Source organism: Cheilinus undulatus, linkage group 2 (genome assembly GCF_018320785.1).
Source record: "Cheilinus undulatus linkage group 2, ASM1832078v1, whole genome shotgun sequence".
NCBI classification, from domain to species: Eukaryota; Metazoa; Chordata; class Actinopteri; order Labriformes; family Labridae; genus Cheilinus; species Cheilinus undulatus.
Window position 1 is genome coordinate 13,527,332 of NC_054866.1, and position 26,892 is coordinate 13,554,223.

The 26,892-nt window shown below is 38.4% G+C and overlaps 2 protein-coding genes across 2 annotated transcripts in view; both read left to right on the plus strand.

Moving 5' to 3' along the window:
• LOC121527287 (large neutral amino acids transporter small subunit 4-like) overlaps positions 1–13,043 on the plus strand; it is a 46,437-nt gene extending 33,394 nt beyond the window's left edge. The window contains exons 8-14 of the mRNA XM_041814194.1: positions 171–382; positions 2,648–2,791; positions 3,225–3,351; positions 4,799–4,931; positions 5,239–5,312; positions 6,094–6,217; positions 7,021–13,043. Of these exons, the coding sequence (XP_041670128.1) occupies positions 171–382; positions 2,648–2,791; positions 3,225–3,351; positions 4,799–4,931; positions 5,239–5,312; positions 6,094–6,217; positions 7,021–7,182 (976 nt within the window). The 3' untranslated portion in view covers positions 7,183–13,043. The remainder of the gene's footprint in view (positions 1–170; positions 383–2,647; positions 2,792–3,224; positions 3,352–4,798; positions 4,932–5,238; positions 5,313–6,093; positions 6,218–7,020) is intronic.
• A 4,381-nt stretch (positions 13,044–17,424) lies between these two features.
• The window catches only part of LOC121526192 (phosphatidylinositol transfer protein alpha isoform-like), a 36,449-nt gene continuing 26,981 nt past the window's right edge, over positions 17,425–26,892 (plus strand). Inside the window, exons 1-2 of the mRNA XM_041812636.1 lie at positions 17,425–17,562; positions 23,536–23,566. Coding sequence (XP_041668570.1) covers positions 17,546–17,562; positions 23,536–23,566 — 48 coding nt within the window. The 5' untranslated portion in view covers positions 17,425–17,545. The remainder of the gene's footprint in view (positions 17,563–23,535; positions 23,567–26,892) is intronic.

Here is a 26,892-nt window from a genome sequence, read left to right on the forward strand (position 1 = left end):
TTCTGCCATCAAACAAGAGAAACCAAAGCATATAGTGCCCTCTAGTGTACAAAAGAGTATTGCTTTATTTATTTTTGTCACACTGATTTAAATCATCCATATTGCTATTGATTTTTCATTGTATAAGGCTAGTATTTTTACATCCCTGTTTTATCTTTCCTCTCATTCAGAGTAAAGATCAAGTTCAGCTGGCTGGGCTTCGACCACAAAATCACAGGGAAGCAGTTTTATCGACAGGTAACCACTGTGGGGCGCCGCCTTAGCGTTGGCAACTCCATAAAACGTGATCACCAGCACCCTAAAGATCTGGCAACTCAGGAGGCCAACAAGCTGTGCCTTTCTACTGTTGACCTCGAAGTGAAGTGCAAAGACTCAGAAGAGAGTAAGTCAGAAACAAAATTCTTTGTTTGGTGTGTTTAAGATTCCTACAACAGTGCTCAGATGAGGTCTATCTCTCTTATGTGAGTCTTTTATTGAGTCTGAGAGAGAGGGGAAATCTCAGCAGTGAAAAGGAGCTTTTCAAATTCACAGACAAGTCAACTTAGGAGTGTACTTGAGTTACCAGGTTTTTAAGCAGAGGCAGTCCCACTATTTGTTCTCCAACTCATGAATATTCATCCAAACATCTCTAGAATCAGTCTGCTATTCGAGTCAGCTTTGTGAGGTTCACCTGAAAGCTTTATGACCCACAAAGCGTCTTCAGATAGCAGTCCATCCCACAGTCACTGGGGAGAAAAGAGATACAAGCACTTTTAACATTCTATTCAACTTTTTTTTTAATGTAGAAACTGTCAATAGAGATCACACATAATCTGACAGAACTGTAATCAGAGGGCTGTCAGGAAATATTTTAAGTAAAGTTAGGGCAAAAAACACATCCTTCTGTGCTCACACATGCAACCCATCCTGGAAATTTCAAGACATTTTAAGTAGCTTTATGCAATTGTAAACTTTAAACTCCTTCTCAGAATATTGAAACTATTACCGATGAAAACAGCATTATAAAGCCACTCATTCCATCCGACACACTAAAGGCTTGACCTATATCTGTACACTGCAATTAAGCAATGTATGGCATCTCTTAAATGCCCCCTTACCTCTGCCCTACATTCATGTTAAACAATCCCTGGTCACCCCTACACCTCCAGGCCTCCCCAGGCCCTGCTGACTCTTCTACACTGGGGTCAGGGACTCCCAGCAGGGGGATTTGGTCTTGCCCCTCTCATTCTCTTTGGTACCAAATGGACCGTGCAATTGGTTCGGATCTCGTTCTTGGAAAGCTGCTCAGCAGGTGTGTGGCATCCTGGCAGGAAACCCATGAGAATCATTGTTGTGGTTCAGAAGCTGAGCGTTGTTTCAAGTGCGTGTGTCTGTTACCGTGTGAGTGTTTGATCACCTTTAGGATGCTCATGGTTAGTTAAATAACAGCTGGACATTTTCCGTCTGTCAGGAGCTTTAAAGAGGCCCGAGTTACACTCACTGTCACACAAATATGCTTCACTTTCTCATTCTTTTCTAACGTGATAGAAACTGTGACGATTAGAGTTAGGCTGTCAAATTTTAGGTGTTTTAATAAAGGATACAATTTATTTAAATGATTGTTTGTATAAAAAATAATGAAGCTTTTAAATATTTCAAGTCATATTTAAAATCCAAAGCTGCACTGATAAAAAGAGAGAGTTGGTCAGTTCATATTCAAAGATTAGCAAATACTTATGTTTCTCTAGTCCTCATGGCATCTCATAATCAATGGGGCATTGCTGAAATTTTCCTTTATAGTAATAATAATGAAAATATATCCTTTTATAACCATGCTAGACCTCAACAGTGTGCAGGTGTCAAAAATCAGCTTTTGAATACAGCTACAAGTGCATACCTGCCTTTTCATGCTCCTGATTTTCTCTCTCTGTTGTCATTTTTTCTCCTCTGATGGAAAACTACACTACTGTGCTTCCTACTGTGGGTGAAGTTTACCATTACCACAGAGGAAAGAGACAGTCATCTAAATATCCCCTCTGGCTTTCTGCTGCCACAGTAACGCGTCTACTCCTGCAGGAGAAGCTGAGCAGTTTGTGACTTAAGGAAACAGTTGGTTCCATGAAGGGTTGATCATTAATCAGAGTTGTTAATAGAAATGGAAATTGGTCACAACTGGCCATATGGTGAAGCACTGGACAAACCAATTAAGTACCCTGTACACAGATGGAGCAGATGGGTTTATTATCTAGGACAACAGGTACCCATTTGAGGCCTAATTAAGGGAATTGTTAGGTAACAGGTCATGCTTGCAAGGTAATGCAATGCTTTATAAGAAAGTACAAGAAAAAAAAAGGTACACTCTGTTGCACAGTAACACCTTACCTGTATTTCAGAAGTGTTCGAAAGATTGAAGAAATCCAGGAGGGCTTGCATGAGAGCAGCTTAACTCTTATTTTCAATTATTTTCCTATTCATAGGTTACCTAATCTGGTTATTTTTCCCTTAATACCTGCCATAAATGTAAAAGAATTAAAGATTTTCCCTAACTGTATTTATGGAAGAAATCCATGTAAAATATGACCAAAACTAACCAAGCTAATATCTGTTATTTGGCAAAAGTATCTCTTCTCTTATCTGATCAGATGTGCTGCTTTCATTTCCTCTGCAGCTCAGTCCTTCATGAAGAGTATCTTCAGTCCCATCTTCCTGCTCAGCCTCATCACCATGTGTGTCACCCAGCTGCGCCTCATCTTCTACATGGGAGCCATGAACACCATTCTGGAGTCGCTGACGGATGAAGACCTCAGCACAGGTGTGTCACTGATCAGTGTTAAAAATCAGTAACAACTCAACTCAGACTGTGTTGCAGTGGATGTTTCCCTCTCCTCAAGACTATTAATATCTTTATTTCTGCTCTCTGACACCTAACAAAGCACTCTCAGCTGCCTAGCTAACCTGTAGTGTTGCTTGCTGTGTTTCCTTTTGCCTCTTTCTCTCCTCCTCTTGTGCTTGCCTCATGCTGCTGTTTCAGTGGAGAGGATGGAAGTGGGTAAGACACCTACAGCTTTACTTACAAAGATCGAACCACATTCACTTTCAGTCTTTCTCTCCAGCTGTCTGTGTTTGCTTCTTTTTCCATGCATCTAATCTGTGACTCTAAACTCTGTAAATCATCAATTGCATGTTCAAACTCTGGATTAAAAGAATGAAAACAAATAAGATAACTGCCTCTGTCTGCCTTTTAGTGAGTGTCTACACATCCATCTTCGGCGTGCTGCAGCTCCTGTGTCTGGTCACCTCTCCTGTGATCGGCTACGTCATGGACTGGAAACTCAAAGACTGTGAGGACGAGAATGACAAGATAACCAAGAGGTGAAGATGAGCACTCACCATTTTTCTCAACTGCTTTGGCATACAACTCAACTCATTGATACAACTCAATACATATGATACGATAGGAAAAAACAATGTAAGGATATGATGCTAATGATATGATTTATAATCGAAACAGTAGGATTACGTGCAATAACATACAACTGGATATAATAGGAATGCACAACAAAAGTATATGAGACTTATGACTTTTATTTATACAAGACGATACATATGAGATGAGATATACAAGGTAAGATGAGACCATACGATATGAGATGAGAGAATATGATATGTTACAATAAGACAGGATGATACGACACAAGACGATGCGAGACGATACATTGCAATACAAAATGAAACAAGATGATACAAGGCGTGACGATATGATATGATACAATAGGAGACGAGACAATTGGGGATGGTATGAGACAGTTTGATATGATACAACAAGAGAGTAAACGATACAAAACGAGATTATACGATAAGAAATGAAAAGAGACGAGACAATATAATACGGTACGAAAGAAGATAAGATGATGCGATAAGAGACGATGCATCTGAGATGAGATGGTAGGAGGCAAAATGATATGATGCAATATTATAGGGTAGCAAAACAAATTGACAGAATGTCAAATTTATGATATGATACATTATACTTCAATTATATTTAATTTGATTTGATAGCATGCTATATGATAAGAACAAAATGAAAGGATATAACAGTGATATGATATAGTATGATTAGATATGATAATATGCAGTGGCATATGATAGGAATGCACAACAAAAGAAGGTAGTACTAATGATGTGATATGATACAATAATAAAACAGAACAAAACAACATAATGTTATACCAATGATACATCATGGTACTATACTTTTCAGTACAATACAATAACAAAACAAAACAATAGGATGAGACAAGACGATAAGGTAGCAAAACTAAAACTGAAGTATAAGGATGTTATACTAATGATAGCATACCATACGATGTGATTAGACATGATATAATAGGAAATCAAAACAAAGGGAAATCATACTGCTAGATATGACTTGTTATGCTAGGAAAACAAATGGATAGAAGATTCATGAGACAATATGATGACATGATATAATAGGAAATTGAAACATAATAATATGGTAATAACGAAACAATAGGATGAAATACTAAAGGAAAACTAATCAAAAGGATATGATGTGATAAAATACATTTTATTATACTTTGAATGAATTTGTCTTGGAATGAAATCCTTCAGACATTAAACCAGCACCACAGCAGAAGATTTTTAGAAAATTCAGCTTTTTTAGGCTTAAGGACTAGTGAGTTTAAAAAGCAGAGATAAAGCAACATAGAAACATGTAAACACACACAGAAGAAAATAATTACGGTATTTAAACTTAACAATATATCCTGATTTTCTTTAATTCCCTCTGTTCATCCAGGGAGCCTGGTCAGCCACGTCGCCCCAGTAAACAGATCCAGAAGATTGTCAATGCCACCAGAGCCTTCATCTTCACAAACCTGCTCCTGGTGGGCTTTGGAATCACATGCATCATCCCCAACCTGCCCCTCCAGGTACGCAAACACGCAAACTCACACAGGGTAGGGAACTAATTTATGTCTCATGAAGGGGACGCACATTCCCTGGCATGTGCTTCCTGAAGCCCCAAGTTAACACTGCAGTGGTAGAAAGAGAGGCTGAGAGATGAACATGATGTTCAAACAGGAGACTCACATGGCAATGCAGCGTCTCAGTTTTAAGTGCTTTTGTGACCCCTGCTGGACACATGAGGAATTGCATGCCATGTTTTCTCCTTTAACTTGTTCATTATTTCTTGGTTGACTGCTGTTATGATTTATGTTTTTTTTAACTTCTCTTTAGATTCTGTCCTTCATCTTGCACACTATCGTCAGAGGCTTCATCCACTCTGCAGTCGGAGGCCTTTATGCAGCTGTGTAAGTTTAAAGACTATTATATATTGCAGTAATACCATTGAGAAACCCCTGACTACAAATGCCAAAAATGTCAATAAAAAATGTGAATTGTAAGTGATTTTTTTGGAAGGATATAGCAAAAATTAAAGACACGAGAAAAGTTAAATAATCTTAAGTTTTCAGCAGACGACCAATAGGTTTGTTCTCTGTAATGTTAAGAGGAAACATAGAATTCTCAAGTGTGGGCACTCTTAAAGAGATAGTAATTCTATTAGAGAATGATAGATTAAGGAGCACCAACAGCCCCATGTATGGAAGATATTCTTACAAGTGGGCGGGCCGAGCTAGAGTCCAACCTATGGCACTTGTCCCATATGACATTCTCCTCTCTCTTTCACTCTCTCTGTATCTCTCTCTCCCTGATATTCTTTGCTATCCTCTGTCCTCTCCAAATAAAGGCAAAAAAGCCTAAACTAAAGGTAGATCACATACAACTGATTATATTACTCCTCTATAATTGATGTTAGACTGGGGAACTGTTGTGTTAGGCAGCAGCTTATCTGGGCTTTGCATTATTAGGAAACATATGCGCAGTAGTATGGAAAGAATGACAAGAAAGAAAAATAAATGCAGTACGTAGACAGGAATGACTACATATTTATATTGTACAGTTGTTGATGTTTGAGTGATGACACCACAGCTCTACCTCAGCATTGCTATGAATCCTCAAAATAACATTTTACATTTAATACTGTTTAAATTTTGCGTTATGACAATTTCTAATGTCTTTTGTCCTGCACAGGTACCCGTCCTCTCAGTTCGGCAGCCTTACAGGTATGCAGTCGCTGATCAGTGCCCTTTTCGCCCTGCTGCAGCAGCCTCTCTTCATGGCCATGGTGGGACCCCTGGACAAAGATCCTCTATGGGTAAAAGGAAAAATTGAAGATCATTAAACATCTCTTCTAGTGGCCACATAAAAGGCTGAAATGGCTTCATAATGCTTTTGGGCAAAATATTTCCATTGATATATTTTTTTTTTTCATTTACAGCTGTCAGGCTCAGATTTTATTCTAAGTGTCTGAAGATTTCTGTTGAATTATGCTTATGTGTAGTGGTAAAAATAAAGAAAAAATAATAATTTCACCTGTTAACAGCTGTCACATAGGTGACTTCTGTGTTTGCACACAGCCCTGTAGTCTCATGCCCTTATATGGACATTGAAGGGGTTTCTAAGAACATGGTCTTTATCAATTGAAGAACATAAGCTTTGAAAATGCAACAGTCTAACAAGAGCTTCTTTAATTTGATTGAAACTGTCTAAGGATCTTCTTTTTTTAATGATATATTTTTAGGCTTTTAATGCCTTTATTTGGGGAGAAGGATACTGGATAGATGGAAACAGGGATGGGAGCATGGCTGCCGATGTACATGGGGCGCAACCTTACCTCTAGGCCATCTGCGTCCCATGTTTGGACCTTCTTAAGGATAAATTTAAGTGAAATCCCAGGAAGATATTGGTGAATGAGCCTCAGTGTGAGCCTGTCTGTTACAATGGCAAATAGTAACGTTATTCTATCCTATATTTATTTATTTATAACGCGTGTCAATTCCAATATGTCAAATTTGGCCCATGAATAAACTACACTGCTATTTAAGGAGCAAGTATAGCAGACATATTGAGACGTGTTGATTTCTGTTGTTATATTTATTATTTTTTTCTTTTCTCCAGGTAAATGTTGGCCTCTTAGCTCTGAGCATGCTGGGATTCTGCCTGCCCTTATACCTGCTTTTCCACAGCCGCCACCTCCAGCGCCTGAGAGACGAGCGCGATGAGGACCCAAAGATCTACGTCAAGATGAACAACGACAGCAAGCCTGAGGCCTTCGTCTAAACCAGAGGGAGGAAAAAAATATCTTTAAAAACACAGAAAGAACGAACTACGCTGAAAAGAGACAGAACAAGAGGAGAAGAAGAAGAGATGATGGAGGTCACGTGTTCCTTCACTATGTCCTCCCTGACGCTGCACCCAAAATCACATTCATTCACCTCATTTTACTGCCAATCATATGTGGTCTGATACGACCGCACACCACTGTGACACACACTTTCACTCTCTATGATACACTGTGAGAAAACACAAACACACAGAGGAGAAACATGGACTTACAGGAGAGAGAAGTGACTTTTGAAACCTCTCTGAATGACTCCTCTACACATCTTCCTTTTTCTGTGCTCATTATTTTACATAAAACAGAAGAAGCTGTCAGCCAAGGAGGAGAACTTGGAGGTGACAAAACAAATCTCAGTGACAGTATTTTGCTTTACGATTCACCTCAACTGTTGTGGACTCAGTTTCCATAACAAACTCCTCTTCTCTGTTGTCCGAGGTGCCCTATCAGACACCACATGCTACTTTTACACATTCATATACATAAACACAGAAGAGTAGCAGCCTTGGGCTTGTTATCTCTGCCTTCTCTTGTACCTGAGGGCATTAACTGAGAAAAGGTTCGACAGACATATAGCAGTATTGGTAGCTGATTTCAAGTGCGCAGTTTGATGGCTTTTTAATTGACGAGTTGCTCCAAAAACTCACTGCAGCAGCAGCTCTACTTGTGTGTTACATAATACAGTATGAGATGAAGCTGCGTTCTGGGGTTTAAATACTGCATGATGCCAGCCAGAGACAGTGCTGGCCCTATTTAACTGTTTCACTCAGTCACTATAGCGCAGGAAAACCAGAGGTGGGCACAGTTGAATCAGTTAATCCACAAAAGAAGGTGTTAATGTAGAAAAAAAATGATGCTTTCTTAACTGAAGTAACATTAGAATTATCAAGCCATACATCACTATCAAGTTAAATTCTTTTGATTCGGACCATTTCAAGATCCAAACAACATAGCAGCCGCTATGTCTGCATTTCTCTGCAATTTGTAGAGTCATTTAGCTTACAATTTGAAGCTCCACTGTTCTCTCCTGATCATAATATTACAACAAAAATGATCTTGCTGCATTGGAAAAGAGCTCTACAATCCAAATCTTGTAAAAGACTTAATCCAATCACATTACATCCATAAAAATCTGCTAATTGCTTCAATCCTGCAGCAGCATTTAACATTTTTTAATAGCACATTTTGGGAAATTATGGCTTGTTGTTCAGTAAGCTCTCTATGTTTTACGATCTTCCTTGAAAATGATGTTAATGAAAACTGAATTTAAGAGAAGTTTCAGTAATTGTTTTTCAAATGAATGCCTTTGTTAGAGTTTAATGAAACACTTGACGCCTGTAGTTGTAGGATTAACGGATTTACAGATTTGTGCCCAGCTCTGAGGAAAAAAACACACACAAGCTCAACTTGCCATGTTTTTATTTTTTCATGAATTCCTTACTGTGTTTAGAATATGTAACCTTTTGTTGTTTTTATTCAAATGTATTTACTTGCAATATGATCACGGATATGTGGAAACATGCTTAGCCTAGGTAGATGGGACAGCTGATGTAGTGCATTTGTGTTTTTTTTTTTAAAGGGGGGAGTTTGTAGCGTACAGGTGGAACTAGGCGTTACACTCGCATGAATTCGTCGTAGCAATAAGTGCTTCTGTGAGGTGCTGGGCAACATGTTGACACACGCTGACAGGTGAACGTGAACATTTTATGGGCTGCAGTCATAAACGGTGCTAGATGAATTACAGAAGTGTCATTTTTGGGTTTTACTTTAAGGTTCCCATGAAATCAGAAAGATGGTTTTGATGCCTTTGCAGCAAGTGGCACCAATAATGTGACCCAAGATTTTAAAAATTCATTTCATGGGCGAAGGCTTTTAATAATATTTCAGAGTTGTCATTTTTTAAACTAAAGCTGCTGGAATTTTATTTGTCCTTCCCCACTGATACAGGTGGATAGTACAGTTGTGCATTGTTCTCTTTTCTGCATGCAGTCTCACAGGCTGATGTAAATGGCATCAAAAATTAGCATCAAATTCCATAAAACAGCTAATGGGATATATTTCACATTCAACTAGGCAAGAGATGGATACCAAAAACACATCCAGTACTTACCAAACCCTATCATGAATCAGATTTAGGTACTCTATAGTAAAGATGGTAAACCATCTCAGCCGTCTCCTCTCAGAAAAGCATTCATTATTGCTTTTTAGCATCAAAAACTGTGAATTTCACAAAGATCTTTCCTTAGCTTTTGGTACTAATAGGATAAAGGCAATGCCTCTAACTTGTTAAGATATCTTGAGGCAGACAACAACACTATACAACCCTGCTATGCTTTGACATTTAGCATTTCTGCTGTTTGGCTTTTGGGTCAAAGCCTGGCATTGAGTCTGTGGAGATTTTGAAGGCATTGTCAAAGCTCCAGCACTGATTTTAAAGTATCAATTTTGCACAGATACACCGAACCTTAATCTGGGCAACACTCCAAAAATGAGGTTGGGGAAAAACTTGGAGGGTGATTGGACGAACTCTCTGTCATATTTATATCAGGCAATCAGAGCAGCAAAAATGATGTTGGCTTGTGCTGCCCTAGGGAGCGAGCTACAGCATGACAGGCCACTGTTGTTGTTGAGCTAGTCGGTGAATCAAACACCAGTTTGCCTTGCTTTTAATAAAGAAATGTCCATCTGATAAAACTTCCGCTATAGTTGCATCCATGCTAATCCAATCTGCAGTTGCCATTGTTTACAAGCTTGCAGTCATTTTAGCTAAACCATGTCTGTAGCTAATGCCTCTTTCTTCTCAAATAACACTGATTGGTCTGGTCAATCTCTGACCTGGAACAAGCCTATCAATCTTTGCCTGAGGACAGACTGGAATCTGGCTAGTCCATCTGCTTTCAAGGTTTTAAAAGCAGAATTATATTTCATCCTGCCAGCTCTTTTCCTCGTTTTTTTGTGTATTTTTTATTCAAACATTTCTGAGGATTTGAGCAGCATCTAAAGTCTGGTTCATACTTCTGCATCAGAGCATGTGCCATAGGTCTGTTAAGCCCTGATCCTACACAGAGGCCTGCACAGGTAGCCAGATGCGAATTTGTGCAGTCGCTCGAATAAACTTTCTAATCAAGACTGCAAAATGGGCTCCTCTAGTATTTTGCAGAGTAAAGTTGCTTTTTTCCAGTGAAGTTTTGGATGAAACAACCAATAAAATGGCACCTTACAATCAATTTCATGGGAACATTAAAGGACGACTGCAATCCACTGAAACATAAGAGCTGTTTTTGTTAAATGGATTCCAAAGAAACAATCAACAAACCATTTCAAAATATTATTTTGATGTTGTTTTCTATCTGCTTTGTGTTTCTCTGTTCCCTAAAGTGAAACTATAATAGCCGCTCTGGGAAACTTGAATTCACCTCTACTAATAATTTAACAAACATTAAGGGAGATTTAATTGAAGGTAGCAGGCTGACAGCGATCCAAACCTCCAGCTTCTGAGCAGAATAGAAGATAAAAGTCGATGCACAGAAGAATGGAGGGCAAAACAGGGAGATAATAACCACTGACTCATTCAGCCTGCTGCCTTCAAAAGCCAAACATAGAAGCTCCTCAGATATTTTTCTTACCTTGCAGTAGCTCGCAGAGGCACTTCCAAAGACAGCCATGACCCTCAGAGTGCCTCTTTATGTGTAGAACGATGGGAGGAGTGGATCCAGGCAGGATGTGGCACACACCCGTCCCTCTTTCCTTTCTACACAGTTGTACATCTGTCACTTTCATCTGTTCAAACTCATCGTAGAGCTGAGAGACAAGCCTCTGCTGCCTTTACATGCTCCCAGTGAGTGACTTAAGTGAGAAATGAATGGCACATGATGCACTTTAGACCTCTAGAAATGGACCTCAGTCTTGTTTTTCTGAACGGCCTGCCCTCTCTGTAATCGTTTGGTGGCGTTTAATGCACAGAATGTACACTTTAGAGCTTCAGATTTAGATTTTTAACACATGGAAACAGAAAGATGCTGTTATTTTTTATATTCACAGAAACAAAAGCTATTGCTTCATACGTGGTTGAATACTTTGCCTTTTTGTGCACAGGAAGTGTGGCAGAGGTTTGTCTCTGGGCTCTTTCAATAACCTAAATACACAGCAAAACTCTAGTCATCCTTTATAAACTGCATGAGTCAGTGTAAACAGACGTCTGGAGGAAAAATACTGCATGTGTTATGATTTAGCAATGTTTAGAGAGATGGTAAATGTGAAGAAACTCTTATAAAGTGTATAGAGTTGCATATTGTGATGCAGATTTTAAAGCAAAAGTTGAATTTGAAGATGTGTTCATTTTTTTTTACCTTCACCCATCCATTTTCTCATCTTTTGTACAGTTTGAAACTAAAGTTTTCTAATGCACATCTGGCAGACAGCTGTTTTTTTTAACTCAAAGCAGAAAGTAATGGCGCAGCACTTGAGTTCTGACAAGTCTTGCATGAATTACTTTCTTTGCATTTCTTTGCATTAAATTTTTCATTTGAGTATCCCAAAAGTGCAAAACTGGTGTAACAAGAATCTATCTTAATCCCACCAAATATTTCCTCAACCATGAGTCTGACTTGTTTGGTTTTTCACTTTAGCTCCCATAGACTGTAGGGAATATTGGATGAAGACATCAGCCAGTACTGAGGGGGATTTTGAAGCTAATCTGCATTAGTCGCCATATTGAAAATTATGTCTCAAACTTAAGCCAGTGAAAGAGGAGGAGGTTGGGCTGAAATGGGCCTGCTTAACAAAGCTGTTGTCATATCAGCTTTTGCAAGCCACTAAAGACCAAAACAACCAACATAGCCCATAAAGAAATTGATTATTCCAAACAGATTTAACTGAGCTGCATGTTTAGTTCTGCTATAATAATCAGCATTTTAACATGGCTGATGCTTCTGCAGCTGACCTCTTGTGGACACTAGAGGAGCTGCAGTTTTTTTGCGCTAAACTGATTTCAAGTCACCACAAAACTTTTCTCAGGGACAGGGGAACTTTCGAGGGAATCAGTGCATCCCCATGGCAAAGATCAGCATCCATATTAAGCTCTTGGGAAATTATTCCCATGATAAATCATCTTTGCTTAAAGGGTTGTACTCTCATAGATTATAAGAACTGAATCCATATTCAGTATTTTATAGCTGGTATGCATTTGTGACACTTTTCCATCCGACCATGCCCCTCTGATAAACTGAGTGTGGAAACATTTAAAGGCAATACCAAGAAGCCAAAAAACAGGAGCATAGGCAAATCTGCTTAAATGAAATCCATTTTTTTCTCCATATTGGTAACTATGACAGAGTGACTAGTGATCCATGTATGTGGCCAGAGATCAGGCGCCCTGTCATTTTTACGTATCTGATTTCAAGTACACAACACTGTCCTTTTGTTATCAAACATTTACCTTTTTACTGTCCTCTTATTTCCTTTTTTAATCCATGACAAATTCCTTTTTTTGGTGGTTAAGTTCATGTCATAATCTTCAATCTATCTGAAGTTCCCTGTTTTCTTTGAAAATAAAGACAGCAAATAATTCCAAAGTACGACAAAAGGAGATTAATCATGTTTAACTTTGAAAATTCAGATTTTAATTGTGATTGAAACTTTAAGTTTAAAAGCCCTGTTATTAAACAAACTGTCTAGGGGTGTTAGTATAACTTTAAAAGATATAATTGAATACATTTAGCTGTGCTAACATGTTTACATGTGCTTTTAAAGCCCCACTTTTAGTCAGACTAACATAATAAAGTTTTCCTACCTCGTGTAAACATATTGACCCTCTTTGTGCATTACTTCTGGAGTTGAAGTTGAAAATGACCAAAACAGGCAGGAGGAACCTTTTGGTTTCATGAAACGTCGTTCCTGGCTGTGGAAGTTCTGCTTCCTTTAGCTGGAAATATGACATAACATAAAAACTTGCATGGAGGCACATGTGCTTTTCTTTAAAAGCATCTTAACAGCTTAAATTAACAGTTACTGTTCACTTGTTTTGCACTTGAAAAATGCCAACAGTTATAATATTTACAGAGAAATGCAAACATGATGTCTAAAGTCAGTTTTTTTTCACATTTACCATTCTTGATAAACTGCTGTGAATCATCAAGCGTTAGTTTAGCTTCTCTTCTCTGCAGTACTTTCCTCCAGCAGCACCAAGAATGTTGGATTTTTAGACTCTGATTTCTCATTTTTCAAGCTTCTCAGCACTTTCCTTCACTGCCGTACCTTAAACCTCTCACCCCCTCCTCAGTGCCATCATCATCCCTGTGTCCCCCCGCCTGCTATGATAGAAGATCTGCTCTAGTGTGGCTGGTTGATCGGTGTATTGATTGTTTTTTAGAGGTTGTGTTTCATGGTCAGAAAAGGGGATAAGAGCTGGTACACAGACGCCTTTTTGGATTCCCTTTGGCACAGACCTTTTTGTATTTTTTCTACCTACCATGCTCTAGTTTAGTTTCAATGTCTTTTATTATTATTCTTTTTGTTCCTCTGATGTTTACGATGAATGTGTTTTTTCATGTTGCGTTGTATATTTGATTTTCTTTTGTCTTGTACCACATTATAGCCATTGTCATTGAATTTTTAAGTGTTTCAACTGAAAGAGAAAAAAAAACAGATCAATATATGAGGCAAAATAAACACAATAATTTGTATGCTGGTGACTCTTTTCATTTTAATGGTTTAAGTGACCATTGAGCATGTTTATTCACATAACAGGAAGTGGGGGTTTGTCTGAAAACCTGGTCAAATTTTGCCTCAGTAGCCATGCTGAGAGATTCTACATTGATTGCACTTTAGTGCATTGGTTTGTATTTTACACCTTACGCCATCAGTGGTGACCTACAATCAGAAATCACTTCCTTTTATGCAGATAAGATCGTACACATCAGCAGCTCTGAGACTCACCGTGGTTAATTTCTATCTATTCAGTCAGACTAACAAATGATCCACGAGGTTAATTTACTGAAAAGTACATCTCTGTTTCCTTTAAAAGCATGTGACAAAAATGTGACTAAAACAGGTCAAAAACTATGAAGGTTAAAATGACTAAAATGTGACAAAAACATAAAAGCACTTTAACCTAAAGACTTATACAAAAACTGCATTTAAGATAGCTGCCAGTATTTAGACTATGCATTAACAGCAATGTGCTCAGGCCCTTGTTATGCCTTTGCCATCCCAGGAGAGAAGACTTTAAAGTGGTTATTTATGGAGACATAAAAATAGGTGGGTATACTCCATATACATGCATACACCCTGTACTGCACCCCTGCCTGCATGTTCTGTGTGCAGTGGAGCTGCTGGCAATTCAAATGAAGGAATGAGCCCTAGCTAAGAGGCAAGCAGTGCTTCTGGGACAGTAGATGGTGGCATGCACCTTTAGTTTGTAGTCCACCAATGAAATCAAGAAGAAAAAAAAGGCTAACAGTACCTCTTCAACAGTTTACTCCCTCAATGTTGTCATGAATATGCTTTTAAAAGGGAACTGGTATAAAAGTTTAAGTTAAGATTAAGCTGAAATGATGACTAAATTCAAGACGAGACCAGTGGGACTGAGCAGACATGGCTGACAACCACAGAGTATGTCAGCTCAGAGGTGTTAGATCTGTGGTCTGCAGCCAGACAGTAATATTTTCTTTCAAAATAAAAGCAGGTCTGTATCCACACAGGAAGTCAGTTACTCTTAGTTTAAGACAGAGCAAAAAACAAAATGAAACAAAACGATTTTAAAGGCATATTAGTGGAATTTCAAAATAAAACTAAAAAGTGAGAAATAAATATAGAAATAATGAGATTAACTGCATTTTAAACATTGTTTTACAGTCCTAATTTGACCCAACTTTACAATTAGCCAATGCCTTTATAAGATTTGGTCTTTCATGCTTAATTTCAAAATGTAAGAACTGCACTGTCTGCCTCCCACACATGGCCTTTACTACTACACAAGCTATGTGTGAACCAGAAAAAAAAGAAACTAATACTAAATGAACCGGCATTTGATATATGTGTAACTTCCTACTCCAGAATAACCAGACGGGTATTAATGTAGATTGTTATCATAGAGGAGAACATTTTGAAAGATAAGGTACATGCACTAATGTAAAATAACAACAAATATTTAGGGAGGGCCCATTTGTCTAATCTTTTTGGCGCCTAGTCCTTACTGCAGACAGGCATCTGTAGCAGTCAGAGCTATCAGATATCAAATCAATGTCAGTACATGTTGAAGTGTGTTCAAACCCACAGGAGCATTAAGGATTTCCACTTGGTGTCTGAATGCCTGAATTCCAGGAGATGTGATGTCCATATTTATACAAAGACAGGGAATAAACAGATGACACAGTGGTGACACACTCTGTAGGAAAACCAGCTAGGAAAGAGAACCCACACACTTTTTCCTTGGGACATCCCCAATGGTCTTAAACTGTCTGAGCTGTCTCCCAAACAGGTTGAACCAGGGTTGACGGTTTCTCCCAGCACTGGTTTGACCACACTTGGGTGTTCATGCTCACAAAGAGAAGAATTACTCAGCAGACTGCTCCACCCCGTGAGAGGACAAGGCTGAGTGATCCAGTTGTTTCACAGTTTGGTTACAAGTAAACAAAATCTTTAATAACATTAGATCCAGCTGAGAAAAGTTTATCATATCTTAATCAGTTTTAATGCCACAAAACAGAGCAATGATGTAAAGTTAAATTTGTAAACTGCTTTAAGATTTCCCCTTAAAAAAATCAATTTACCTCCTATAACTTGTATAATCAACAGTAATATGATTTTCAGAAATCATATTTTACTAAAAGTGGCAGTAGAGGAAATAGTTAACCAACCTTAAGATGTATAAGTCAGTCAAAAATGGCACAGGTAGGTTGTTTTCTTGCTGTGTCTTTATAATAACAAGGTGCTATTACATTATTTCATATTTTGGGATTTCCTCAGAAGACACGTTTCTGATATCATCATAACTAGATTTATAAATTAAGCATTCTTTCCTCATTTTTTTGTAACATTTCTTTTTCTGCTTATTGCGCAGGACCATTGATGGAGTAGGAAAAGGGGAGAAGAAGTGGGAAAATTATGAGAAAAAGAGAAACAGAAGGGACCAGTGGAGCAACGACAGGCACTGGAAGCTGAACATGTGGAGGAATGTCATATTCAGCAATGAGTCCAACTTCTGCCTACAGCAGTTGGATCATGTGGTCAAAGTGTGGAGAAGACGCAAGGGACGCTAGCTGTTTGCTGCACCACTAGACAGCCTCTTCTGGTGGAGGCAGTGTGATGGTGTGGGTGCTGTTGGGGCGCTGGTTGAAGAATGGGATGCCATCCCACAGGAGTGTGTGACCAGGCGGGTGACCGGCATGAGGAGGCTTGGCCAGGCAGTTGTGGCTGTGTAGAGTTCTTCCTCATCCTACTGAGACTCCTGTTTGTCAAATGAATTAATTAGTAAATTGCCATTTTGTCTTGTTTCTTCAGACTTCAGTCATCCAATCCACCAAACATTACCAGACAAAGTCAATAGAAGAATAAGCTGTTTGGCATTGACAAAAGAGATTTAGCCAGACGTGTAAACAAGTTTCTTAAAAAAGAAAAGCCACATAACAAATGAAATGGCTTAATAGATAATAATAGATGACTTAGGAATATAGTGATAATGGACAGTACAAGCATTCTGATTGGCTGAGGATATAGGCAGTAAGACACAATGAATCAGCTGCATTAGGAGAGTAGAGTCAGGCAGATATCGCAATTTGGCCAAAAAAATAAAGTCTTTCCACGATTTATTGCCAAGAAGCATTATTACAACAAATAAATAATCTACCAAATACAAATTGGCTTACTTTTTTAAAACTTTTTTTAAAAGTTTATAACTAAGTAATAATTTAAAATCATTGAATAATTAAAAACAGAATTTCAATTGCTTTCAGCTGAATGGGAAAGTACCTCATATTGTTGTTTTCCTGGGCCCCCAAATGACTAAAACCGCCCCTCGTTGATTGTGGCAGTAAAGTCAATACACTAATCCCAAACAAAGTCCTTGTTTCAGCTACGTATGGTTTCCCAGCTGCACTTGAACGTCACACCATAGTTACCTGAAACTAAAGGTAGGAGTCTCCTCCTCTCCTGACGCCGCGCCCCTTCACTCACGTACGGCATCTTCCAGGAAGAAACTCCGGAGTCAGAGGCGTCCAGCGGCAGTGACTGAGCGGCGTTTGAGGAGAATTTCCAGGAGTTTCTGTCTCTGTTTTATGCTGCTGTTTTAACGAAGAAACAGTCAAGATGATTATCAAGGAGTTGTGAGTATATTAAAGTTCTTCCTCTGCTCTGAAAATGCTCTTTAACGTCGCTAAACTGAGGAGTTTCACCACATAAGCGTCATTGAACTCCGAGTGAAGTTCTCTCAATTTAAACTGAACTTGGCTGATAGCGCGATTTTATACCAGCTAGACTTAAGGGGCTGCTGAAAGTATTCGTGTCATTTCGGCGTGAACGCAATGAAGAAAATGTACGCTAAGCAACAGTTAACCTCCATTAAAGTTTATAGGTTTGGCTGCTCACGACTAACAAAGACTGACTAATTACTGACATGACCATGTAATTTACTAGGAGGAAGGTAAGGGTGAGGCAAAACAACTTTCTTAGTTGAATTCCCTTTTAATCTATACTCTATTGGAGCTTTTTATATATGCCGAATTAGAGATTTTCTTTCAAATTTTGAGAAAATATACTAAATGATTCACCATAAGACGTTTGCTCAGGGATGTAATGGAAGTAATGCCGAATAGGCAATTTTGTAAACGGAGTTTGGTGTATTTGCGGATGATTGGGGCAGATTTGCCTCCAACTACTTGATTAAAGTGAATGAATGAATGAACTCTAACATTCTTGTTACCCCTAAGCAGACCTCTTTTATGGCTGTCGTGTCATATGCACATCATTTGCTTTAACAACATCCAGGCTGGCTGTCATCTGATCATAGTGCAAAGTGCATTCAAAGGATCAGCCATGTTTAATAAGCATGATAAGAGGATCAGCTGGAGTACTTTATAAATCTTGTGTTCATATTTAGGGAAATAAACACTATTTAGTTCAACCTCATGGCCAGGAAGTGTAACCTGTCCAGTGGTTTTGTTAGTGTCTAAGTCATTATCATCACACAGCCCATCAGGTTCATGCCTGGCAGGCTCCTCTGTCACTCTGGTCTGTTCTTATGAAATATTCAGGCTCTGCTACACTGGCAAAAGGTGGAGATTAATTTGCTATTGTATAAAGGCTGAGCTAGGGGGACACAAAGACTGCACACATGCAAGGTTTCCACATCAAGTTCCTAGCTTATTTGTTCTCACATGGCAGTTTTATTATTTCCTCTTCCTCTTATTTAGATACTGATAGCTTGTCACAAGCTTAGATTTACCTGTATTTACCCAGCTTATTATGTGGTCTTAAGTGTAAATGAATTAAATTAGGTCTGGCAGCATTAATGCTTTAATTGCAATCAGTTAAGACCCATAATCTGCAGATTAATTTTTAAAATGCTTTCTTGTCTTTTCAGCACACTTTGAATAAACCACTGCAACATCTACCAGCAATGTATAAGGCATGTAGTAGTAGTTATAATGGCCACAAGAGAGTTCAGTCTGCATTGCACCTTTAAGAGGAGAGTGCTGAGGGCATTGGCAAGGAAACTAGGCTGTACAGCACTATGGGCGAGTACAGCAGCGCTGCATCAAAACGGAGCGCAGATGGCCGAGTGGTTAATGTGGCCCAGGTTTAAGCCTGTGGCTCCTTTCCTGCATGTCTCACCCCTCTCTCTCATCCCTGTTTCCAGCTCTATCAGCTGTCCTAAATAAATGTGAAAAAAGGCCAAAACATATCTTAAAAAAATTTAATGCTGGCTGAAATGTCCACTATATAGAACAACTACTAGTATATAGTTGTTTAAGAAGAGGATTAGTTCATGTCATAACTTTCAATCTACCCAGAGTTCCTCATTGTTTTTCAAAACTAAAGCAGGACTATATCCAAACAGGAAGTCAACTACCCGTAGTTTAAGATTGGACAAAAAATATGACTTAATTATAATGGCATATTAGGGACACTCTTAAAAGAAGACAGAAAAATAAAGAGGATTTTTAAATGTTTCAGAGAAAACTCGGTCAAGGGCCTTATCAAAATATACTTTTTACAAGGACAAATCATCCATCCATCCATTTTCTATAGCACTTATATATAATTTGGCATCACGGTGTGCTGGAGTCTACCCCAACTGTCAGTGGGGAGGCAGGGTACATGCTGGACTGGTTGCTAGTCAATCACAGGGGGTGCGTGTAGAGACAAGGAAGAACCAGCTATTTTTGGGTTCCAGCTGAGAACCAACTTTTCAGGTTCCAAACCTTTTTCTTTTGTTTGAATGCGCTGGCCAGTTTAGATTAGGTTCAGGAACTGGCACAGAGCTCTGCTGGTCTGAAAGGCCTATGTGAGAACCCATGCATGCACTGGGAGAACATGTACACTCCACACAGAAAGGCCCTGACTGGGAAGTGAACCAGGACCCTTCTTTCTGTGAGGCAACAGCGCTAACCCCTGCCGCTGCCGTGGGATTAATCAGTAACCTAGGAAATATTTGTGCTTTTAGCCCAGTATCATCATCATTGCATTATCATCCAGACTTTGATGAGACATTGCGGCAAACAGGGACTATCCAACCACTGTTTTAATTTTGGCTTCTCATATATTTATGATGTTGTAATGTTGTAAATTTATGACTTTATAAGCTTGAAATTTATACATGTTAGTGGAATTTCAAAATGTAATATTAATTCTGAGATACTGTAGATTGCAATCAAAACATTTAATTGTTTGACAGCCCTTACCATAATCTTAACTCTTGCTGAGATTCCTTGACAGTTTTATTTTATACAAAAATTTGGCATGCAGTTTATACATTGTAGTCTTTGATGGTTCTTATTCCTGTATAATGTTTTTTGACAGTCCAGAATCCTCCAAATTTGGACTAACTTTCTGTTTTTATGATGTGAACATAAATCAAAGGTTTAACTGGACCAACAAATCCTGATTTTTTTTTTTGGCTGATTAACAAAAATCTTGGCATCTGAAAATATGTTAAACGAGGTTTTAAAATCAATTTGTCCCCCTCCAAAACATTTATAAGGTTGAAGCTTGATTCAAGGCTTCCCACAGTGGATTATTAGTTCATATCGTCCACATGTGTGGTGCCAGTATGATTGTTTTGCAGCTCCTGGTGCAGTCTGAGTATATTTCTAACTTGAATTATTGTGGCTATGGGTTTGCGGATTATTGGCCTGGCGATGCGTCTTCCTCTCTGTTTTTGATCTTCAAAAACACACACCTAAGTACCAGCCAATCAACACTGAGGCCAGTGTGCCATTGACATCAGGTGCATCCCAAGTTACTCACTCTCTCACTTGAGTCTTTTCCTTAAGTGTTAATCTCTCCCACCAGGGACACATGGAAAGACACGAGGAGAGAGGCCTGAGGAAAAATGTTTAAAGAGACATGAGATGTCCTTTCCTCTGTTGCGCCGCATGACGTGACTGTGATGACAGGGTCAGCTGATTGTCAATCAGCTGTCAGTCTGCTTAAACAGCAGCTTAAACCCTGTATTTATTCTAAGATATTCACTGTTAACGGTGTTTTGTCTCAGGATGTGTGTGATCACAAACACCTGAACTTGAGGAGCAACCTGGAGTCAATTAAAAACAAGAAAACATAGACCTTTTCTACTGACACAGTGATTTATTGTAAAATATTGAAATTATAGGGTTTGTAGGCGATTTAACGTTTATCTGATTGGGGATTGTGTTTATATACATGGATTGTTTTATAGAGTCATAAAAACTGGAAATCATTTATTAGCTTGTAGCTCTAGGAATGCATTGAAATCATAAAACAGAGATCAAACATGTTGCTCATTAATGATCAGACTTATATAAACTTTACCCTCATTGTGGCACTAACTCTGCTGTTAATAACTGCTTTTTCCTTATTTTTAGTTTTTAGTTTTTTAAAGTTCTTTATGAAATTATTTGTTGGTGATTTTACGCTTTGGTAGTTTATGTCTCTGTCACTCTACTCTGGGCTGGAAAAACATGTCATCCTTTCTATAAATGTGGATACATAAAAAAGAGAAAATACAGAATCTTGAATTTCAATCTTGAATCAGAGCATCCCTGATCTTGAATCTTAAATATCAAACGTGTCTTCTGTTTATCCAGATAAGGACTGCCTCCTACAGAATACATGCAATAGCCTACAGGGGTGAGCAGTCTAAGAAGCGTTACCAGCCAGATGTTGCATACTTTTACAGCTTACAAACATGGCGACAAACCATCAGCCAGGATTTCACCCATATAATTTACTTTCTATTTGCTGCAAAATCGAACTATACTAAGATGGACAGCTAACATCAGTTCTTGCACATATTTGTTTTTCTTCTGGAGGCAAATTTTATCATTGGAGTTTCTGTGAGATCTCATTTCTATATTCCACAATGAAACCGTTACCAAAAACAGCAGGTGTTCAGCCTGCAGTCTGGATAAATTTTCCTCTGTGTTTGAGGAATTGTGAAGTTAAAACTGGTCAGATTTGGTCCAGTGTGAGGTTAGCCCTAGGCCTTTTTTGAGTTGCATGACTGATTCTAAAGATGGCCCAAACACAAGCCTGATTGTGAGTAAAGACTGGCTCGACTGCTGATGATCACAGTCATGACTGCTGCTTTTAAGCCTTTGGTTGAATTTCAGGAATGTTTTGCTTGTTTTTGGTCAAATTTTGGCTGTATGGCTGCACACCCTCACTGAGAGCAGAGCCACAAGCTCTGTCAGACAGCATCTGATGTCACCATGGAGACAGCCAGCATGCCTGTTATACCTATTAACAAGATATGAACAAGAGAAATGGCACCATTTTCCCTGGAGTTAAAGGAAGTGATTTTGTTGTTTAGTGATTGGAAGGGAACGAGCCAATTTTCCTTTTTTTCTTTGGCCTTTATTCCTTTTCTCCTGACAGGAAAGTGGATAAAGTGGGGAAAATGAGAAAAATAGTGGTGTGTGACAGGAATCACAAGCTGAATTTGAACCCAGGCTGTTCACAGGACAACATCCTTTCACTGGCATTGGGCCATAATCTTGCATCTCCAAACTCACCACTATTTCAGGGAGTGAAAAACACAATGTATTGTAAAGCAAATGTAATGTTGAATGGTGATAGTCAACATATTTTTGATACGGTTTGGGAAAAAAATTGAATTGCGATTTTTTTTTTTTCCCCCCAGTATTGCAATCGTGATTTGATATGCAAGTTCCTTGTATTATGTTGGTTTTTTTTTGCAACAAACACATGCAATAACTCATTCTATATTATAGCCAAAACAATATTAGATAAAACTAGAGCTGAACAATTTTGAAAAATATCTAATTGTGATGATTTTGACTCGTATTGCAAATTGGATAGGAATTGATGTATTGAAGGGAGTTAAATTTTTGTCATTCCCATATTTGATAAGAAAAATGTACAAAAAAGTGTGATTTTTTTTTTAGACCATTCTAAAAAAATTGCCTGTGGATGATTACATGATCTGTAATGCATAATATCCCTGCTACAATAAAAAAGTTTAAAACTGCAAATCAACACAAATTTCAGGTTAAAGAAATATTGCACCATGATTTGAAATTTGCAGCAGGCCATATTGTGATTTAAACTAACTTTTGATCAATTGTCCAGCCCTACTTTGTATTGCTTTAAAATCGGTTAAACCCCACTGACAGATGTAGAACACCGAAGGTACTTATTTATGAAAAAAATTGAAACCTTAACCGTGTAACGTGAGACTGTTAATTTTTTTGTATTTGAGCTGTGCATTTGCACTGAAATAGATCTGAATTCAACTTCTGGCTGTAAGAATCCTGATTTAGCTTGTGCATTGTGAGCCCTGAAGCTGTGAGCTTTAGTTTTGCGGTGTAAGAAATTCACTCATACAGAGAAAGATGTATTCCCCAAGACTTAATACAGTCCCACAGTGTACACAAGGCTCAACCTTGAGTCATCACTTCATAGGTTCCTATTCATTGCGAAGTAAAAAAAAAAAAAGGGTTTGACTCATAGACTAATTTTTAAATTTTTTTTAACATAATGTTGATACATTTGATCTATGATGTCTTTGTTAAACAGTGTTTTGTTTCATCTCAGCATATCCTAATCTGTATTTTCTTCTGTCTGCTCTTGTCCTGTAGCCGGATCGTTCTGCCCATTTCAGTGGAGGAGGTAAGGAATTAAGACTTTTATTGCTGTTATAGACAGCAGAATCAGTGACATTAATGGTAAATATTCCAGTTTTAGCCTATGTTTGTCTGTGTTTAGTCCACTTGTCTGTGAGCTTTTAGGAAAATGTCCCACAATGCTCGATAAAAGTGTAAACCAGGTCTGTTGAGCCTCTCTTTTAACCTGGCTAGATCATAGTTACAGAGTCTAAACTCCTGACCTGTCAGTAGATGGTTATGTTTTTACCAGCCATGTGTTAGTTAAAAAGTAGAATAGTTTTTAATACAGGTTCTTCCTTATGACAGAGTTTACGCTCAAAATTTAAGGTATCCCACCAGCTGAGATTGTTTCACAAAAACAGTCGTCTTGTGAATAGTTTTCAAAGGTAGGATAACTTGAAGGATGACGGGGAGCTGAGGGTTTATTAACCGGCTGTTTGGTGTCTGCAGTGTGCTGTCTGTGACGGATCACATCCCTCATACATGCATGAAACTTGCACTTTTGTTTTCCACATGCAGAGATCATTTGAGCCGTCTGACAATAAAGCACTGTTGAACAATTTCCTGCTACTGACGATTTCACCACACAGTTTCACTGCTGTAATTTTACACTGGCTGTAGGTTTAGAATACAGGCTTTAGTTATCACCACATCCTAACACTTTGTCATGATCTGCAGACATTTTCACCATTGTTTGTTGGATAACTGCTGTTAAAAGTCAGCCATAAGTCTGTTGAGAGACAATCAAGCCCAGTTGTTTCATGTCATATTCACACTTTTAATATCAGCTGATCATTGCCACAGTACAAATGAGCATTTTTATTTATTTTTAAAAATCTTGGAGCCCAAGACTGATACAGTAGATTCATTCAGAGAGTATTTATTCAGATAACAAATACACAAGGAGTAGGGGGATTTCTACAAAGATGTTTGTGTCAGATTTTCTTATAGGGATGCAATTAAACTACATATTTCCAGACATAGTACAATAACTCACCAATACCAAGCACAAATACAAGTACTTAATTATACCCTTGCAGCTCTAACACTATGTTGAAAGTTGATTTGCAGTCTGCTCTCTACTAGATATCCTCATTTGTGTTAGAATATCTGCAAACTGGCTCCTGCTTTGCCTCCTTACTCAAAGACCAACATTGTGCTGTAAAATGATACAAAGTACAGTGTCTGCAATGTTTTATCAGTACCAAAACAAGTACTCTGACTTGGCATCAGCTACCTGCCATCCCTTTTTACTTGCAACAGGTAGATCAGTATTTCCCAGAGACTGAAGAAAAATCTTCAAATTAAGGTATCCTTAGTTTTTGAATTATACAATCTTTGTTGTATTTATGAATGATTAATGCACAAATACATGTGTTATGCTATCGAGCAATTGTGCAAGAATCTGCGTGCACTTTGTGATAACCAAAAACAAATGCTGATATCATTTTGAACTTTAGTAGTGTCATATATGTACATTTAATGTTGTAATACCATGAAGACTAAGTTTTCTTCTCTTCCATGAACCATCCACCTCCTTACATGCATTCATTTACATGAATTAAAAGCAGAAGCATAGCTGTACAGTGCTGGAATCAGCAAATGTTCACATCTCCAGTGTTGAACTGATGAAATCTTTGATCTTCTTGGAGCTGATCAAAGACTGAGATAACACTGAAAGGTTATTGTTGAGGCCACAAATACATGATGTGCTTGTCACTTGTTCTCACAGCTCCTAGGATTAAATGTGACAGCACTTGTAAACACAGACTGTATTGATCAAATCACTAGACTTTAATGCTGTTATTGTCATCAAAGTGAAAGCGTGTGCGTGTAACGTTTAATGATGAGTGTAGCTGGGATGATTTCCACTCCCTGGTATGAGTGGATGTACCTTTATTATTATTTTCATCTCTGTTGTTGTTGTTGGAATGCTGTTATAAATTCTCAAAGGCTGCCGATCAACATAGTTACGGCGTCGCTGCCATGCTGCTGCTTTTGGAAGTGATGGATGACGTATTTAGAGCAGACAGGATAGTACCATGGATTTTAATAACCCAAGAGTAGTCTCTCAGTATTCTCAGCTTTTGGTTCCTGAAGACCAACAACATGAGTTACCTCACTGGAAATGCCGTCTCAATCTAGAAACAGGCTCGAGGCTAATGAATAACCCAGACTTTGGGAACAGTGGTCTATACCATTTAAACTGACTCAATCCGTCATCATGTTTTACTGTAAAAAAGGTTAATCACCTGTGTAATTTGTTGGGGGCAAATTTTGAAGGCTAATCAAGATAATACCACCACTGTTACTACTACTGAACAACAAAGTCTGCATATACCCAAGACTTAATCTCAGCTTACATGCAATCAAGACAGACAAAAACAAAGCTGATCATCTAGGTTCTATCATGGTAAACAGTTAAAAATGATTACTATCAGGCCATTCATCAGTCATATCAGCCACATCCCCTGTAAACCATAATCCTTCCCTGAGTTACTCTTAAGGCCCATTTACGCGCCATGTTTGAAATGGATACAGAGCTTTTGGTCCACACTCCACATTCATTTCATCTGTATTTCGTCTGTGCTCGCAAAGTTTAAGGATATACGTCAGTCATTGCAACCTTCTAGATCTAAATGCTGCTGCTTGCAAGGCTATACTCTATTTCACTGTTTGTTTACACCTGGGCAGTATAACTAAAAGAGAAAGTCTTATGATTAAACTGGACTTTGGGGTCAAACGTGTTTTAGCATGGTACAGATTGCCAAGTGTGAGTGCGTGCTCAAGATGGGGTTGATCCTAACCTTAAGGCCTTTGCAGGCTGGGTGCCTTTTTTTGTCTGAAATTGCTGCAAGAAATTTGAGCTCATGCTGAGGTCATCTTTTTTGCACACTGATGCCAAAACTTGTGCCCTTCCCTTTTTTTTTTTTTTTTTTTTTTAGAATATGTTAGGTATTTTGTGTTTTATGCATCTGTCTTCAGAGCTGTGGCTGCAGCGCCCTTCTTGCTCTTTCCCTTGCACTGAAACTTCACTATAAACACTGTAATTTGCCAACATATTATGATGATACCAACCACAGAACATAAAAGATAGAGGCTGAAACTTGTACTCACAGCCACATAACAAATACTGAATCAAAAAGTTTCTGTCCTTCTATAGAGCTTGGCACAGTGCTATGACACCCAAACTGGTGCGATATGACATCTACTCTCTAGGACGACATCTTTTTTTCAAGAAGTGGAAAGAGCCACAGAATCATTTTCCCTGCTTTTTTTCTTATTGTAGTACGAAACTGAGTGTCATGGTTTTTTGCTGTAAATACAAAA